The sequence below is a fragment of the Calonectris borealis genome, chromosome 17 (assembly GCF_964195595.1).
Source record: "Calonectris borealis chromosome 17, bCalBor7.hap1.2, whole genome shotgun sequence".
In the NCBI taxonomy this organism is placed as follows: domain Eukaryota; kingdom Metazoa; phylum Chordata; class Aves; order Procellariiformes; family Procellariidae; genus Calonectris; species Calonectris borealis.
This window is the reverse complement of record NC_134328.1, coordinates 18215461-18233679: the sequence shown is the minus strand read 5'-3', so window position 1 is coordinate 18233679 and position 18219 is coordinate 18215461. Positions and strand designations below refer to the sequence as shown.

At 39.9% G+C, this 18219-nt stretch overlaps 1 protein-coding gene across 1 annotated transcript; it reads left to right on the top strand.

Moving 5' to 3' along the window:
- The first annotated feature begins 3737 nt into the window (after nt 1-3737).
- On the top strand, nt 3738-18219 carry LOC142089904 (protein-glutamine gamma-glutamyltransferase E-like). Its single transcript, XM_075167046.1, has 13 exons — nt 3738-4317; nt 6202-6369; nt 6676-6918; nt 7488-7606; nt 8109-8237; nt 9689-9866; nt 10031-10166; nt 11073-11176; nt 11648-11893; nt 13365-13670; nt 15419-15576; nt 15789-15922; nt 17840-18219. Exons 1-13 carry the CDS (start codon nt 4308-4310, stop codon nt 17985-17987), a joined length of 2079 nt encoding a protein of 692 aa, XP_075023147.1. The 5' UTR covers nt 3738-4307; the 3' UTR covers nt 17988-18219.

Below are 18219 nucleotides of genomic sequence, written 5' to 3'. Positions count from 1 at the left end.
AATTGTTTCTGCATTGTAACACTTCCTCTTAAGCAACGATTTCCCAATAACTTAGCCAAGACATTTTAGCAAGGTGATCCCTAAAAGCTTCCTCTTTAAGTGTTGTACGCCGGTCTATCCTTTTTAACCACAATTTTCTCATCGCACAAAATGCAAGAAGCAATAGCAGCATTTAACGAACAAACTGGTATTTGCTGATTGTGGTCAGCACTTGCTTGTGAAATACCCAGGGCCCAAGAAATATCCAAGCCCAAGTTCAGTTGGAGATGTCGAAAGTGCCCAGGGATGCTCCTCACAGTGCCACACACAATTTTAATGTAAAAAACTGTGAGGGTCTGCATGCAGGTGTGTATGCACATAACTGTTTTCACTCCCTCTCTCTCTCCCCCTTCTCCTGCCCCCCCAACACACATATCCTGCAAATACACACACTTTTTTCCCTGAAAGTTTTTATGCATCCGTGGGCCAATCTCTAATGGATCTACTTTAACAGAATCCAGAAGGTGGTGCGTAAAGAAAAGGAAAAAACACCTAAAAAGATCCTATAACTTTGATAGCGTGATTTTTTTTTTAAGGATTTTGATAGTCTGCAGCACACTATTGCTACTAAGGATTCAGCAATTTGTTTCAGTCTCGCACTCAAAATAATTATTTCAGCAGCTGTCTGTCACTTTTAAGCTTCAGTGTCATTACAACTAAGGCGTGAGTCACACCTGCAAGCATCTTGTTTGTGTATTAGAATTAAGAGTGCTTGCCCGCAGAATGGGACAACATGTTGGATTCTTAGAAGAAATGAGCAGAGCGACACAGTAATGGGAGCCTGCAAAGAGGTATTCTTTGCTGATGAGTGTGCAGCAGTAGCTGGAAGTTAAAACTTCCAAATAATGTCTTTACTCCATTCCAATAGAAGAGATGTGTGCATAAGTGGGAGAGGTAGGGAAATACATTTAAATATAATAGGCTGTAAATAACAGGTTGTGTGTGACTATGTGGGAGCTGTCTGGGGAGTCCAGCATAGGTTCATCCCAGTCTGTGCGCTGTCAGTTTGGTTTATTCCTGTGTATTGGTCCCATGGTAGTTTTTGAAGTTCACAAATTGGTACATGTCACTACTATGTCACTATCAGTCTCCCTTCTGAAATGAGCCATCTCATCTGCAATGAGCCAAGATCCCAAGAGAAGATCTGAGCCCAGCTAACAGGGTAGCCTATTTTACACAGACAGTATGGGAGCTGACTGTGCCAAGTTTGGCTACCTTCGAAGTCTGGCTATTGGAGAACTTGAGGAACAATCAGGAACCTCAGGAAGGCTTCAGGCTGCAGCAGGCTGCAGGCTTCCATTCAGAATGCCCCTGCTATTTGGGGCATTGTGAATGGAAGAGGAAGACAGAAAATAACAAGTATGTCTTGGGCAACATATAGAGCCCAGAAGAGATCTCAGCCAAATGCTTTTCCATATGGACTTGACCAATCTACATCAGGGGGTTCTAGTCCTGAAGAGTGCTGATGCAAGTCTAGGGGCCCAGGTCTCTCCCTAGTGTGGTTCACAAATACAGTACAGCTGTAGAAAACCACTTGCCTTCCTGCATCTAGGATAGCAGGAGTGGGTTTTGCTGATGAAATTCCTTGCTTAATTATCCGACAAGGGAATACGAGGGGAGACAGAATAGCCCAAACTTCTCAGGGTACTGAGGCGGTGCCCAGTGAGTCATGGCCATATGGTTGTAGCATGGTGCTTTAGGGCTATGTAAGGAAGAGCTGTGCTCAGAAAGAATAAAGGAGCAGATAGGCTATTCTAGGGACTGATTTCCCGTCCTGAAACAAAGGCGCAATTAATAATAGGTGACATTTAATAGAATCCAAGTGTCACTGCAGATTCATACAGAGTTGGTGGGGAAGAGAACGACGATGCAAAGGAGAGAAAGTAATACTGAGGGGAATTAGTCTATTACAAAAGATGTCCTTCACTGTTCGGTGCTGAACTCCTCCTCCTACATATTCATTTCTTTAACACAGTTACTGGAGCAATGGAAGAAATCTGGGTATCACTGGAAAAGGATGTCATGAGTTATATGACTGAACCCGTTTGCAAAAGATGATTCTGATATAGCTTATTCTGGGTACATGAAACAAAATACTAAGATGGCTTAGAGCTTTCATTTTCTGAGGTCTAAAAGAATCTTCTCTTGCTATCTACCAGAGTTTCAAGTACCTACCTGTGCAATCGTTACATTTACAGCCACCATACAAGCTCTGCAAATACTGCTTGGCTTACAGGAAGCTACCTGGGTCAGATGCATTCTGCTTGACTAGTATTCTGACTAGCGTTAATATTTCTCATTAATTCAACCCTCATTCTCAACCTTGGCCCATAATCTTTAATCCAAAGGCCCGGTATGTATCATTCATCTGTTTTACAAACAAAGCACATGAGAGGCCTGCAAGGCAACTTAGCCAGAGGTGGGAATGAACACCAGAAGCTGATGCAACAGATGCAACTTGTTCTCCTTGCCGTACCATCTTCCAGAATAAATGGACTGTATCTGGTTTTTGGAACATGCTGTTTATAACGATACTATCATACCATCAAATATCAAAAACAATTATGCCATTGACCTATAGGACAATAATATCCAGCACACTGTTGCTGTCACACAAAAAAAGGTGAAACACGCAACCAAAGAAGCATCGGCAGCTATATGGTGAATAATCAGACTTTTTTTTTTTCTTTCAACAGTAACTAATCTTTCTATCAAAGAGAAACGGTTTGCGATGTTTCCAAGGATAGGCTGAAATCTTAAAGCAAATTTATTTTGAAAATTGTTAGTGTGACATTTAAGAGAATTTAAAAGTACGGGTAGGATAGCGTAGCTTAACACCTGAAACCTGTAAAGTTCGGACTTAACATTTTAAAATCAAATTATAAGAAATTTTAAATTTAAGAATTAAAGTCCTATCATTTTAAAATCACAATTGGGCTTTGCATGTGATAAAACTGAGATTAGAGTTTTATCTAAGATTAAATATTATTAATCTCTTAAAATTAAATATTATTAATGAACAGATATTCAAAGCAGCAGTCTGAATTATACCCAGTTAAAAACTCCTTCTTATAATAACACCTTTTTATAGGAAATATGAATAAAATATGTCTGTATATGAAATGGGTTGAGCAAGTTCCAATTCTAGAATTTCCAAACACGATCCAAACCTGAAAAGAGAACAATTTGGGCTGCTGAATACTGAGCCCGTTCAATTAAAACTCTGTGTTTGGGAAGGCGTTCAGCTGTGACCAGCATTCAGCTGTGACCAGTCCAGCATAATGGGTATCACTCAGAGGCGTCCTTAAGACTATGCATTGAATACATCAAATTTTACAGGTCCTTTCATACAAGTATCAGAATTAGTCTCTCTCTCTCTTAACAGAAAGTGGAGCCGCCTGCAAAGCATAAGCAAAAATCACTCTCCTTGAAATTAAGCGGAAGATATTTGTGCACAAATTGGCATTGCCAGTTGCATGATCAGAGATACTCTATCAAAAAAAGTAGTGTACCAGCTGAAAACCATGATAGCTGTTTTATCACAAGTCACAAATGTGCTTACCTATCATCTCTGTAGTGTGTCATGCAAATATGACATGGAGTGCTTGTCTACTTAATGTTGTTAAACAGTAATTATGTGATAAATGAAAAATTGGTGCTTTAATTTGGCCTGATAAAACTTGGGGCAGAGGCAATAGCTTGCTCATTGATTTGCAATTACTACCATGCAGCAGAAAAAAAAAAAAGCAGCTCCAGGAAAACAATGGATTCAGTGAATTAATTTAAAGAAAAAGTCACTACAAATATTGCTTATGAAGTATTCCAAATTAAAAACAATGTGGTGCAAGAAAAAGTTACGCTATTCCTGTAAATTTTGTCATTATAACAGAAAGCAAAGCAACTAAATGCTGAAATTCTTATAAATGTAAATACATTAAGAAACTCCTCACAAGTGGCCAGACTGTTAGGGATAAGTATTGTCCAAGCTTCAGATGTTAAGTTGCAAGGAAATGAAATGAAGATATGGGGACTGAGAGCACAAAATGAATGAAAAATGAATCCTCAAGCCCCCTTGGTCAGATAAAGGCTGGGGAGCAAAGGCAGCTATTCAAGCTCCACCCCCACAGGAAATATTGCAAACAGGCAACTTTACACCTAGACTTTTAAAGAAGTGAAAGGCACCAGCCATTCCTTGAGTCAACAGAAGTAGAGGAGGCCATTCAGAGGAAAGCTCCAGAAGCTGCTTATACAGGACGTATTGATCAGATATGGGCCAAGGTGAGCAAGGGGGAAGCTCCTTCTGTGGTGCTCTGTTTGTTATTTTCTTACATCCATACCTCATATTCAGTTCTGTAATGGACACTGAAAGATCACTACTTCTCTAAGGAGTTTTGATCCAAGAAAAAAAAAGAAGAGAAAATTCTTCCATCAAGAGTTAGGAGAAGGATTTTCACAGGAATTGCATTTTTTCACTTACTGTGTGCATGGGAAAAACAAGCTTATCAGAATGAGATTTGGGAGAACGTGTATATTATCTGATGTAAAAATGTTGTGTTTTGCAAATAGGAAGGAAGGGAAAGTCTACAGCTATTTGAAGTTGTCAGAGGAGTGCAAATGAGAAACTGACAAATCTGACGTAAGAGAAAGAAACAAAGCAGAACTTGCAGAAGGTATCATTGCAAAGGCTGAGGGAGGCTACAATGAGCAGAGAAGGTTCAAACCTGAAGTTAAGGCAGAGAGGATACAAAAATTTAGGGGATTTTTTCTTGGTGGTTTGTTTGTTGCATTTTTTTTTTTGCTTACATGCTAATATTTATACATATGCAAATTGACCAGTTTAATAATTATTATAAATGGTCCCATGTTGCTTTTCCAACCTTGCCAGATAACTCCTGCCTTTCTAAAGACAAATCTCCCCTACCCCTCAGCTTGTTCTACAATAGATGTGCTTCATTGCTAAGTTTCTGAAGATGTTTTTTTTAAAAGTAGGTACGTTCCTGAAAAATCAAAGTACATGCTGCTTGCCTCGATACTGTAAAAAAACGTGTCACCCCCATGTGAACTGTGACTACATTGTTAAGACTACTAATGTAGTTATTTCAAGGCTTGCCTAAACTTGATAAACTTAATATCATGCTGTAAAAAAATCTTTACACTAATAAATCTGGTTGAACATGGGATAATGATTTTTTTACTCAGTAATTGCACAGGGTAGCTGTGTTCCACTACTAAGGACCACACTCTTACTCCTTCCTATTCTCCCTCTTTGAGGGGGAGGGGGGATAGAGAATAATAAAAATATTTTTAAAAAGCACAAAGTGCCCCTAGGGGGAAAAAAAAAACCCAAACCTCTTTTTCTTCTGTACTTCTGCACTTCATTTAAACCATCAAGCTATCTTCTACTGGAGAACCCTCCATAGTCTCTGATGATGTCAAAGCCAAACCAATCTCAGATGCTTATTCTTTGGCCTCTGATCAAAGCCACAGTTCACATGCAAGAGCTTTCTGCAACATATTATTTCACATACATTATTTTAGTAGTGTTCTCTCTCCAATTCTGTGCTCTTTCCCACTGCCAAATGACAACCCAGTGTCCATCAACATATTCTTGTTAGGTGCTTCCAACAGATAGCAGCTGTCAGTTATTTCAGAGGTACATGACACGTAAATGGGGCTAGAGATCACATGTCATGGTTTAAAATGCAGAAGTGTTTCTCAGCTCAGTCAGGTTTCTTTATTTCTTATTCAGAGACAGCAAGGCTGTGCCTCTGTTAGTATAACACCATGTCTTGGAATGGATGACACCTTGAAAGAATTATCTGAGTTCAGCCAGATTCTTTATCCAAGTAACTCACAAGTATTCAATTCTGTCAGGGTTCGCTCCTTTTAGATGCCTTTCTGATTTTTCTTTAGTACCAGATATACTACTCCTTCTATATTTAATTATGCAGATAAACTAAAACAGTCTATGCAAGGTAGAGTCTCTCTCTCTCAAAAAAAAAGAAGAAAATGCTCCAAATAAATTATTTCTATTTTTGGTTGAAACCTCACATGGGTACTAGTTACCTGTAGAAAGTAACACACAATTCTTGAGAGTGTGTCTGTGCTCCTTCCTCCTTGGATGTATCCTCAAGTTTTCTTGCTCTTCTCACTTTTTCATAGCTGCAACGCAGCCAAGTACCAACTGGCACCTGAAAGAAAATGCAAGAGATCACCACACAAGTAAATTTTCTAGCAGAGAGTTGATTGTGAGGAGAGGACAGGCCTTCATCGTCACCTTCAATGGAACAGAACAGCCTGAGCAAAACTTAACATTCATCGCAGAAACAGGTATGGCTTCCAACTTCTTTCAAGAAAGAGTGATGCTGCCTTGTGACATTCTTTTGGCCCGATATGCACTGTAGGGCAGCAAGATAATACCTCGGAGCCAACATGCTGGTTCACATAGCCATGGAACTGTTTGAGGTATTTGTTGTATCACTCCCATCTCAGCTAGCAGTGATAGCTTCCTTCAATTTCCAATATATGGCACAGATTTATCTGAGGGGAGAGTTACATCCCTGCTGAGTTTATTGACGACTAAATCTCTATTTCAGCAAGCTGGGGAAAAAAAATGTTGTTTATTTTCCTTAAAAGGTCCAAAACCCTCAAAGCTGGCTAAGACCCAGGCCACATTTGGTATCTCCAGCACAGTGAGCAAGGAGAGCTGGAGTGCAGTTCTACAGTCTACCAGTTCCAACTCTGTGAGCATCTCCATTTCGAGCCCACCTAATGCTGTCATTGGACGTTACAAGCTGAGTGTTCAAAGTACTTCAAGTGGCAGCTCTTCTCCAGCAAGCCTTGGCACTTTTGTTTTGCTGTTTAACCCTTGGTCTTCAGGTATGGACATGTTGAATTTCCCGTGAAAGAATTAAGTTGCTTGTAGCTTCATTAGTATTTGCAGCTTCTCCATTTGATCTATACTTCTTTAATATGGGGGCTGAACATTCACCACATAATGTATCAGTGAGAAAAGAAAAGGGTTTAACAGTTTCTTAGGACCTTCTGGTACGTAAAATCAGCTCTGTATCATGCACTTACTGGAGAGCTCCTTGCCCTGAAAGATTAAGTTCTGCTTAAGCAGATTAAGTTCTGCTTTTGCCAGAGCTTCCCTACTTCTGCACAAGTATAGAAAAGTGTGTCTGGTCTCTGTAGAACCAAGAAAAGAGTCATATCTACCAGCTGCCATCTTTTCCCGGATTTGACAGTGTCATACCTCTGTCTTCACTCAGACACCCCCCACCCCTTTCTCTAATTATAGGAAATCCTGAGTTTCACGATCTGTTTATAACAGCAAGAACAGCAAAGGGTGGATATCTGCAAGCATTCTTATCGATGGAGACCAAGGCTCCTGAGGTTTTGTTTTATTTTGCCTGCTGTGGTTGTACATACCTGTTTTGGCTTTTCAGGTGATGATGTGTTCATGCCTAACAAGGCTGAGTGTGAGGAATATGTGCTAGAAGAGTTTGGCATCATTTTTGCGGGCAATAAAAATCATATCAACAGCTTTGGATGGAACTTTGGCCAGGTAAATGCAGCACTGAAACACCAGACAGTGTTTCGTGCTCTGGTTTTCACATGAACTGGGTGACGAGGGCTTGTTTGCTTTTTCCAGTTCACCGCGGTCCTACACCTCTGAAGAGCAGGAGTCTGGTACTGAAATCAGAATTCATGCCAAGCCCTGTTATGCTGATTAATATGAGGATTTGTAATTGACTAGTCAGTGATATGACCTAGGACTCAGAGGTGCAGCCAGCAGAAACCTTAGTGTCTGCTGGGTAGTAAAGTACTGTAGCAATACTGAGAGGCAAAGTCCTGGCCTTAAGACCACAGATTCCAAGTTTCGAAAAGCTCTTTGAGTTCTAATCTTCACAGTTTGTTGAGGCTGCATTTTTATATGGTAATTCCTGGCTGAGCTGCTGCACTTCATTCGGTGATTAAAAAAAAACATTAAACATTTATATGGCTCTACTTATCCTGATTTTTAGTAATCTGTGTTTCCAAAACACTAACTTATTTCTATAACATAGTTTCAAGGAGATATTCTCAGTATTTGCCTTTCCATGCTGGATCGAAGCTTAAACTATCGTCAGGATCCTGCCACAGATGTATCTCACCGAAATGACCCCAAATACGTGGGCCGCGTTCTCAGTGCAATGGTAAGCAACATGTTCAAAGAGTCCAAACTACTCTCGGTTCTTAAGTATGAAGACACTTCTCAGAAAATTTTAGGCCACTGTTTCTATGCACCAGAAATGTGGACCAGAGAAACACTTAGGTGGTCATCTGATCTGAGCCTGCTAGATTTATCTCATCTGTGGTATTTCTGATACTTATCACTTTGATATCCAGTAGTCAAACTGAAAGTATAAGACACAGGGTGGTATGTTGAGAGATTAGTGCCTTGGAGGTCTTTAGTCCAGCCTCCCATTTGAAGTGGAACTACAGTGGTACTAGATCAGCTCAGCCATGGATTTGTCAGGCTGCCTTGAAAATCTCCAAGGATGGAGGTTTCATGGCCTCTCTGGGTGACCGGTCCAGAGCTGCACTACCCTCTTAGTGAGGAATTTTCCTCTCATGTCAAATATGATTTTCCCAAGCTACAACTTTCTGCTGTTGCTCTTGTTATATAACCTGCCAGAACAGAGAAAAGTTGGACTCTGACAACTTAGTGTGTTCCATTCAAGTAGTTGTAGGCTACTATTACATTCCCCTTATCCCCTTCTTAACCAGACCGAACTAGCCCAGTGCTATCAACTTTTCCTTGAAGACTGTGTGCTCCAGGGCCCCTGACCATCTTCGTAGCCCTCCCTCCTGGGCCCTCTTCCGTGTCTCAAAATCCCCTTGAACTGAGGGACCTGAAACTGGAGGATTCCTGGCACGGTCTCGCTAGGGATAATTAAAGGGGGTTAACAGCTTCCTCAGTCTCCTGGTCACACTTTTCCCAATGTAGCCTAGCGTGGCTTTCCCTTTATGATGAGAGAGCACTGTTGGCTCAAATTCAATCTGGCATTTGCTGTAACTCCCAGGCCCCTTTCAGACAGGCTGCCACTCAGCCAGCTGCTTCCCAGCCTGTACCAACGCACGGGATTATTCTACCCCAAGTTCTGAAATCTACACCTTTTCTTCCTGAACTTCATGAGGTTTCTATTGACACAGTACCCAAGATTTTCAAGGTGACTGTGCCCCGTTTGTTGTGTCAGCCACTTCCCCTAATTTAATGTAAATTTGCTGAGGGCTCACTACATCATGATCCAGGCACATTCTGAAAGCTTAGCTGCATGATATCCTTTGATGATGCCATTCAATCATACAGTGGTAAAGTTGCCACCTCATGTGAGGAAGGTTCACTGAAGACTGGTGTTTGCCTTCTTGCCTGGTGCTACTGTACTTAGGTGAGAGAAAAAGTGATTAAATGCTCTCCATTTCTTGAGAGGACACATATTTCATTTCCCTGAAAAGATAAGGCTTCTTCCTGAAGGCCAGCTGCATGAAGCAGTGACTTTTGTCCACTAAAATGTCATTCAGGGCTTTTCTCCTGCCCGCTCCCCTACCGCTACTATATCTGTTGTAAACTCTTAATTTATCTCATCATAAATTATTTTTACAGGTCAACGCCAATGATGACCGAGGGGTGCTGCTAGGAAACTGGAGTGGAAATTATGAGGGTGGGAAAAGTCCAAGCAGCTGGACTGGAAGTGGTGAAATCCTGCAAAACTGGAAGAAATCAGGATTCAAACCTGTTAGATACGGACAATGTTGGGTTTTTGCAGCAGTATTGACTACAGGTATGTTTTATGTCATGCACATAACTGACACAGCACAGATTCTGTTAAAAGAAGCACTAATAATACTTCCTACATGAAAGTCTTTCAAGACATTACAATGTTATATGAAACTTCATGTTCCAGAAATACTGCTTTCTGACTATGGTTTTCTATTTGCTCTTTAGTGCTTAGATGTCTGGGGATTCCCACTCGTACAATTACAAACTTCAGCTCTGCCCACGATGCAGATGGAAATCTGCGTGTGGATGAGTTTTACGATGCTTCTGGAAATCATTTGGACAGGGCAGCTGACAGCATATGGTAAGGCTCTACAATATTTAGTAGTAGGACCTATCAATGCCTATAGAGTCTACAGGTGCAGAGTATAGATTCTAATGACAAATGATTTGTTAACTTCTTAAAAATTGCCTTAAAAACAGCTATACACACACATACGATCAATAAAAAATACTACAAAATAGTACTACAAAACTTGGTGTTTTCACTCTTTCTCAGTTAAACAGAGAACTGTGACATGAGTTACAAGAGCTAATTGAAGCCAGGGCAGGCAAAATTACAGTTATGATGCCACAGATGACTGAAAATTTGTGATATTACACTGGAAATATCAAACAGTGGGACTTGACTTAGTTTGGAACTATTCTTCAAAACCAGTTCATGTTAAACTGTAAAAGTTCAATAGAACCAGCTTCCCTGCCTTTTTTTTTTTTTGCAGTGACATCATTTGCAGTGAAAATCATTTAATTATTGCCACTATTAAGCATCAAATGCAACTCAAACAAGGTTGCATTCAGCAAAGAACAGGTGCAGTCCCTCACTTTTTGCCTTATTTACTCCCCTGCTTGTTCTGGACCCATTCTAAATATAAGTGATAAGTATAAATGTAGCATTGTGCTATAAGGAAAACAGCTAAAACTAAGGAAGTGCACATGCTCAGAACTTTTGGAGGAAAACAGGCTCAAGACTTTTTGTATAATTTTACAAATTTGCTTTCTGCCCTTGAACATTTATGTCTGTTCCACAATGCAATTTTCAGCTCCTATCTAGTTAATATAGTCAGGATCAGAGTGGAAGTAGTCAGACTCAGATAAGAACCTATGCAAATTAAGGCATTTAATACATTTAACTAAGATGGCTGATTAACGGATGTGAACAGGAATTTAGAAACACGTAGTAGTAGCTTACTTTGTTCATTCTTGCACGTAGGAATTTCCATGTCTGGAATGAAAGCTGGTTTTCCCGCAGTGACTTGGGCCCCTCATACAATGGATGGCAAGTTCTGGATGCAACTCCCCAAGAAGAAAGTGGAGGTACACAGATTTTATTTCAGGAATAATGCTGAAAAATTATAAAGTCAGTCACTTTCAGAGAGAAGGAAAAAAAATGTAAAACCATTGTAAAAATAATTTCTCATCCTGCTCAGAAATAGAGTGGCAGAAGAGAATACTTTATCGCATTAGAAAAGCCTCGCATCATCTGAGGATGCCAAAAAACAAACTAGACTTCTAGGAGCAGACTTTTGCAGCAATTCCTATATTTCCAATGTAGGTATCCAGAGCTACTGAAAATCAAGAGATAATATAAAATAAATCAAGTGTACCTTCAGAATAAACACAAGATACATTGATGACTGGCCTGGTAAAAGGGTCTATGTGGATGAAAGGGCTAGAATGGGACAACAGCACTGGGCAATTCAGGAGTAATTGATAAATATCTGTCTAGTAATCTGCTTACTGTCAAAGAGTCGATTAGGTCTAAATTATTTTTTCTTGATGCTGTAGGAATTTATCAGTGTGGTCCTGCCTCACGCAACGCCATCAAAGAAGGAGATGTAGACCTGGACTACGACTGCCCATTTGTATTTGCAGAAGTGAATGCAGACTGTATGTACTGGAATTATGACCCCGCAACTGGAAAGAAAACATTAATATTCTCTAAGTCTACCGTAATTGGCCAGTTCATCAGCACAAAGGCAGTTGGTAGAGATGATCGTGTAGATGTGACCAATGATTATAAATATGAAGAAGGTAAATAAAAACACTGGTGCTTCTGGTTACCTAGCTGCTTCATTCCCAAACATATATAAACTTTAGGCTAGGAGTCTCTTAGGGGGCAGTTTTTGGCATCTATAAGGTAGGAACAAATTTATACTTACTCTATTCGGTTCTAACAGGAGAGGGAAGAGAAGGTAAAGAGTAAAAAAAACCACTGCCTTGCCCTTTCTGATGTGGAACTGCTTTGTGGGACCTAAATAAGGCAAGTCCAGATATTTCTGAGTAAAGCATTCACTGTTCCACCTGCCTATTGCTAATGCGTACTGACTGCCTCTGCTTTGTGAGAATTAGTCTACAGCCCAGTAATTTGACAGTAGGATGAAAGGCCTATTCCAGAAACCTAAGCTAAATCAGCACTTAGGCCCAGGAAAAGCAACTCTTTCAAAGGGTCAAACAGCATGTAAACTTGGGTTTGATAGTGCAGAAAAAAAATTACAATCATGAACTGAATTTGCAAGTGCAAAGAATGAACACTGCTATTGGAAATATATGTCAGAAGGGTGAAAAGGATGATAAAGCAGAGCCCAAATAACTAGTTTCCATTGTGTACTGGCTCTGGCTGGGATGGAGTTAACTTTCTTCATAGCTGCCCCGCTAAAAGCGTTGGTAACACACCAATGTTTTGGCTATTGCTGAACAGTACTTGCAGAGTGTCATGGCTTTCCTTCTCCTTTCCCCTTCCCTCGGTGCCACAGTGAGTAGGCTGTGGGTGGGTGAGAGGCTGGGAGGGGACCCAGCCAGGACAGCTGACCCAAACTGCCCAAAGGTGTATTCCATGCCATATGACTTAGCGCTCAGCAATAAAAGCTCAGCGAAAGGCGGAGGAATTGGGGGTTCATGGTTACGGCATTTGTATTCCCAAGCAACTGTTACATGTGTTGAGGCTCTGCTTTCCAGGAAGTGGCTGCACATCTGCCTGCCAACGTGGAGTAGTGAATGTATTCCACTTTTTGCTATGCTCATGCGCAGTTTTTGTTTTCCCTGTTAAACTGTCATTATCTCCATCCACAAGTCTTCTTGCGTTCCTTCTGTTTTCTCCCCATCCTGCGGGAATGGGGAGCGAGTGAGAGACTGGGTGGAAATTTGGCTGCTAGCTAGAGTCAGCCCACCACGCGGTGCCGTCATCCTTCCCTTATATTACGGGCCTTTTCTGTATTAGCAAATAAGAATTTACATTTCTAAATATTACAACCATAAAAAGGGATAGAAATGGGAAGAGTGGGAAACTTTGGACTTAAGATTTTGTGTTACAAAAAAATGCTATTAGAGGGGCAGTGACATTACTGACTGCAGATCCAGAAAATTAGGTGTGGCTGTAGAACACAGAGGCTCTGTTCCTCTGTAAGTCCAGACACTACGTTCTGCTGGCTTGTCTCTAGCAGTCATGTAAAATAAAAGATGCATGTTAACTGTTGAGGATAATTTTCATGGTTCTCTCTGACAGGCTCTACAAAAGAAAGAGATATTTTTAAAAAAGCCCGAAAGAAGCTGGGACTTGAGGATAAATTTGATCCTACAGCACCGACACCACAGGAAATCGATCAAAAGCCTGACATATCAGGGAGGTTCAAGGTGGCTGGCCCTTTAGAAGTTGGCAAAGATCTCAGTCTAATTCTGGTTCTTGCAAACTTACAGTCTGATGCTAAGACTGTTCGTGTAAATATGACAGCTTGGAGCACTGTGTACACTAGAAGACCAGTTCATGAGATCTGGAAGGACTCCATATCTGTCACTCTGTCTCCTAAGGAAGGTAATTTTTCAAAGAACTTCTAATCATAATTGTGTAATTGTTTTATCAGTAAATGGGCATTAGAAGCTGGACAACTTGGGGGAAAAAAGCTCTAACAAACTGCAATCTTAAATTTCTATGCAGAAAAGGCTGAAAAAAAATTACATTGCACTTATTAAAAAGGCAAGTGTCACACGATCATTTCCTTAAGTACTATTCACATTTTGGAAAATGTATCTCAGGATTGAAAAGAAGATGGTGAGTAAACATGAAGTTTCATTTAACAAAATTTGCATAAAAAAAGGTAAGGACAACATAAAAGCATAGAAATCAACTCCAACTAAATTTGTACTCGTCAGTTATGAGGGGCCTTACTGAAAGCCAGGACATAGCTAACAGCAGAAACCAGAAACCTGATCCATTAGCACATTAGAATGGAATTAAAGTGTGAGGAATAGAAATAGCTGAAATAGCCCACTAAGCTCCACGGAAAAGTAAGTTTGAATCAAAGAACTGTTGAGGAGTAAAGGACCTCAGATTTTTTACATTTTTTTTTTTCAGATGGAGTTTGATAACGTTATGGAAGAAATTCTCTACCTAAATATGAGTATTGTTGGAAAGATGACATCAAGTTACCGTTAGGAGCTTGGGATAATAGATATATCAGCATCTCTAAAGTGAACTGAAAGATCATTGATTCACAACTGATACTATATTGTAATCTTAGGCTTCGAGTCACTTGTGAGAAGCAGAAATAATATTTCATTTCTTTAATATCTAATTTGACTTCTGGAGTTGGGACCTATCAGCTTCCTCTAAAGCATTAGGAATTGGACTCGTGGTGAAGACAGAGTTCATATGCCTAATGGCATTACAGTCACGCAGGCACCTTGTGGTGTCTTGTGCTCACACAGATTGTGTTAAACCAGTGGCTGAATTTACAGTCAGCAGGGAGGTTTTTCCCCAGATCTGATGGCAAGGACCATCTAAAGAGATTTTTGCCCTCTTCTGGAGGTATGCTGTGTTTGCTAGGATTTGTAGTTAACAAATCTGTTGCTACTGGAGGAATCTAGGAAATTCACATTGCCCCCATTTTCTTGCTTACTTTTGTGGGACTTTGCATTGGTGACTTGTCATCTTTTCTTGTGTTTTTCATCTGTGGTATACTGCTGGAAACGACTTTGTGGCTCACAATGTTTGCATGCAGCACAGCTACTCTACAGTTCTTCTGAACTTGATGTTTATTGTACGAATGGCCAAAAATGTGGAATTGTCTGGATTCAGAGACAGAGGAGATCCCTTCCCATCCCATATTCCTTCATTTGAATTACAGCATGGAAACTACTGTAAAAACACATCACAATAAAAAGCAGATAGGGGTAGGAAAGATAAAAGAAATGTAAAGACGTCATTCAGCTCGTCTCAGTATATCATGAGCAAATAGGATGATGAGGCTTATCAGAGCATGTCCCATAACAAATGGAGTGGCACTGGTAAACTCCTTGAACTCCAGCTGTCTTATCTTTCAGAGCTATTGGAAGGAAAACAAGCCAGGCAATATGATATTAGGGAATGGAGGAGAGATAACATTGAAGAAATCACTCTCTCTCTATAGCAAACTGATAGATTTGTATGAATTGAGTTTGGCAATGATGGCTGAAGGCCTTCCTAGATCCAGACACAGCATAAAAGGAAAATACTAATATTAGGTATGAAACTTTGTGGGCTTATAAAAGTGTGTATCAATTCTTTTTTTTTTTTTCTTCCAGAGAAACAATTTCCCATTAAGATACCATATACTGAATATCAACAGCAGTTAACTACAGACAACACGATCCAGGTAACAGCTTTATGTCATGTAGAAGGTGGGATTCAAGTGCTAGTGCAAAGAGACATCACTCTGGACAATCCTGCCATCGATATACAGGTAAATTGCTGTCCCTTTACTCTAACTGCAATGGCAAAGAAAGGGGAAAATGAGCTCTTATAAGCATTTTCTTCCCCGATAGACATGTTCTGCTCACATTCTGCCATGGTCCATCATAGCATCTCATAATATCTCCTCTTCTGATGTCCGAGAAGGCTCAGAGAGAAAAGAATACTGAGAACCTGGCCTTTCAAGTGTTTTTCTTTGCACAGGTACTTGGTGAAGCAAAAGTGAATAAAGAAGTGGATGTGGAAGTGGTATTTACCAATCCTATTGATATGGAAGTGATGGACTGTGTGCTGCAGGTAGAAGGCAATGACCTGCTCAGAGGAATCCTTGAGATAGAGTAAGTACGAGAAATGCCTCCTTCCTCCTATTAGATACATGAGCAAGAACGTAGGCATGGATGATTTGGAACCGAACAGTGGGATAAGACAGCATTTTCTTCTTGCTGTAACTTGGGAGGCCAGTCGAAGTAACACGTTGTAATGAAGCACACAACTTTGAACCAGCTCTTCATCTAAGCGAGGCTCTGGCTTCATAGTTTGGGAGGTCAAATAATTGCTGTCATAAGTGGACAGAACTTGTTTTCCTGCCTATCTAGCAGGACCCCACAGTTGCAGCAAAAAATACATGCTTACCCATGCAGTAAATTTTGCTGAGGCTGTCTATGCTGCTATAGGTCAGACAGGTTGAACCTTCTTGTTCTGATCATAGGGCCAACATTAGGATACATAACTTTTTCTGTCCATACTATACCCAAATTATAGCATATATTAACCAGGGGTTTTTTTTCACTTTATTAAATGGACTGCATGTGCCAATCTGGGTGTTCAGCCTTCTGACAATTTGCGTTTACATCAAACAGATAGACATTCATGTAAAAAGCAGATGCACCAGTGTCCCAGCTTTGGGAACAAAAATGAACACAGATTGTTTAGACACAGGTTGTGATCTCAAAGGGTGGTACCTCTGAAAAGTACAACTCCCAAGTATGCTCCATGCATAGCTATTCCAGACACAATAAATCACGACTAAGGAGGATAGCTTTTAAAGAACAGACTAAACCATGACCATCAGCTACTCCTTAGATGATTGAATTTACTTTACTAAGGCCTGGAACTTGAACACAGCTGAAATCCATGAGGCAGGCAGGAAGAGAATAGGAAAAATGGTGAATATTACAATAAAAGTTTGGGTTGGGTTGGGTTTATTAATTAAAAAAAAAAAAAAGTTTTTCCAAAACAAGAACTACAGGCACACTGATTTTCAAGCTTTGCTTTCAGCACACTGTTAGGAGATTAATAAACAGAGTCAAGAAACTATTAGATGGTATTGAGATGGTGAATGAGACGACCGGAATAAGATAGGTTCCTTTTACTATAGATCCCAGGTTTCTATTTTTATGCTTTGATGATTTTGTGTCTTGTCTTGCTCTTTTTCCTTCAGTATTTCACAACTGAAACAGAAAGGTTAAATTTTCAGACTGTCCCCCACTTTGTACATATACAAAATTGCACACAAATTTTGACATATGCTAGCAAATGCAGTTATTTCTAAAAAATACCTGGGATATGGGAGTGTGCTCTTTAACGGAATACACACACACACAGACAAACATACACAGCAACTTAACATTGCCATTTGCGCTTGAGCAACTAGGAGTGGTCTATCCCATAATTTATAAGCTCTCCTGAGGGAATTTAACAATCTCATGTTGTCTATCACATTCAACTTTATCCTTAGGCAAGACAAGACAATATGACAGGGTAAGGCTGTTTGGGAAAACAATAAACATGAGCTTCCAAGAATTACAAAATATACTGGTTTAAAACATTTTAACTTCTGTTCAGAATTTCCTGCTGTGTAAACACTGAGGTTTTCTTGGTGCTATAATCTATTCTAATTCAGGAGTTTGTATTAACATTCTTCATGGTCTCAGATTATTCTTTTTAAATAATTCAGTGATGTGTTTTACACCCTCTGTTCTGCATGAAGTTTATCTCATATGATACTAGTATGTCCCCGTTTGTGTGCTTATCTGGGTCCCTGCATAATGTGTTTGTGAGAGACCTTAATGCATGAGATTGAGTATTTAAATACATATCAGATAGCCTAGTCCTGTATGGTCTTTTCATGGGCATGACTACACTGAATTGATAGGAATTCTTACTTAAGATGGGAGAGGGTTAGTGAAGAAACTCAAGCATGACGTATAAGCCTGTTTTCAGCTTATATTTTCCCCTTTGTTTTCTATTTTTAGCGTACCACCACTGAAAGCCAGTGAGAAATCCAGTACAAAGTTTAAACTCATCCCTTTTGAGACGGGTCCCAAACATCTACTTGTTAATTTCTCCTGTGATAAATTTGCAGATATCAAGACCTTTAAGATGGTAAATGTGATTGACTAACATGAAGATATACAATGAATGGTCTGTGTGTGTATAAATTGAACAAAATGTCATAAGAAACCTTGTATAAGAAAACAATGAGAAAATTGGCAAAACAAAATCCTCACTTCCTGTGATATGGGGTTACCAACATCATATCATTACAATTTTACATTGTAATAAATAAACTGAGGAATAGTTGTTTCTTCATTTATTGTTGTGAGTGTCCATGTTATTAAAAAGAGCATCTTAA

What these genes read in the sequence shown, in the direction of transcription:
- LOC142089904 (XM_075167046.1), top strand. An exon ending in TGCAGCAGTATTGACTACAG is followed by an intron (nt 9,867 to 10,030) that starts GTATGTTTTATG and finishes TTTGCTCTTTAG; the next exon opens with TGCTTAGATGTCTGGGGATT. An exon ending in TGATTATAAATATGAAGAAG is followed by an intron (nt 11,894 to 13,364) that starts GTAAATAAAAAC and finishes TCTCTCTGACAG; the next exon opens with GCTCTACAAAAGAAAGAGAT.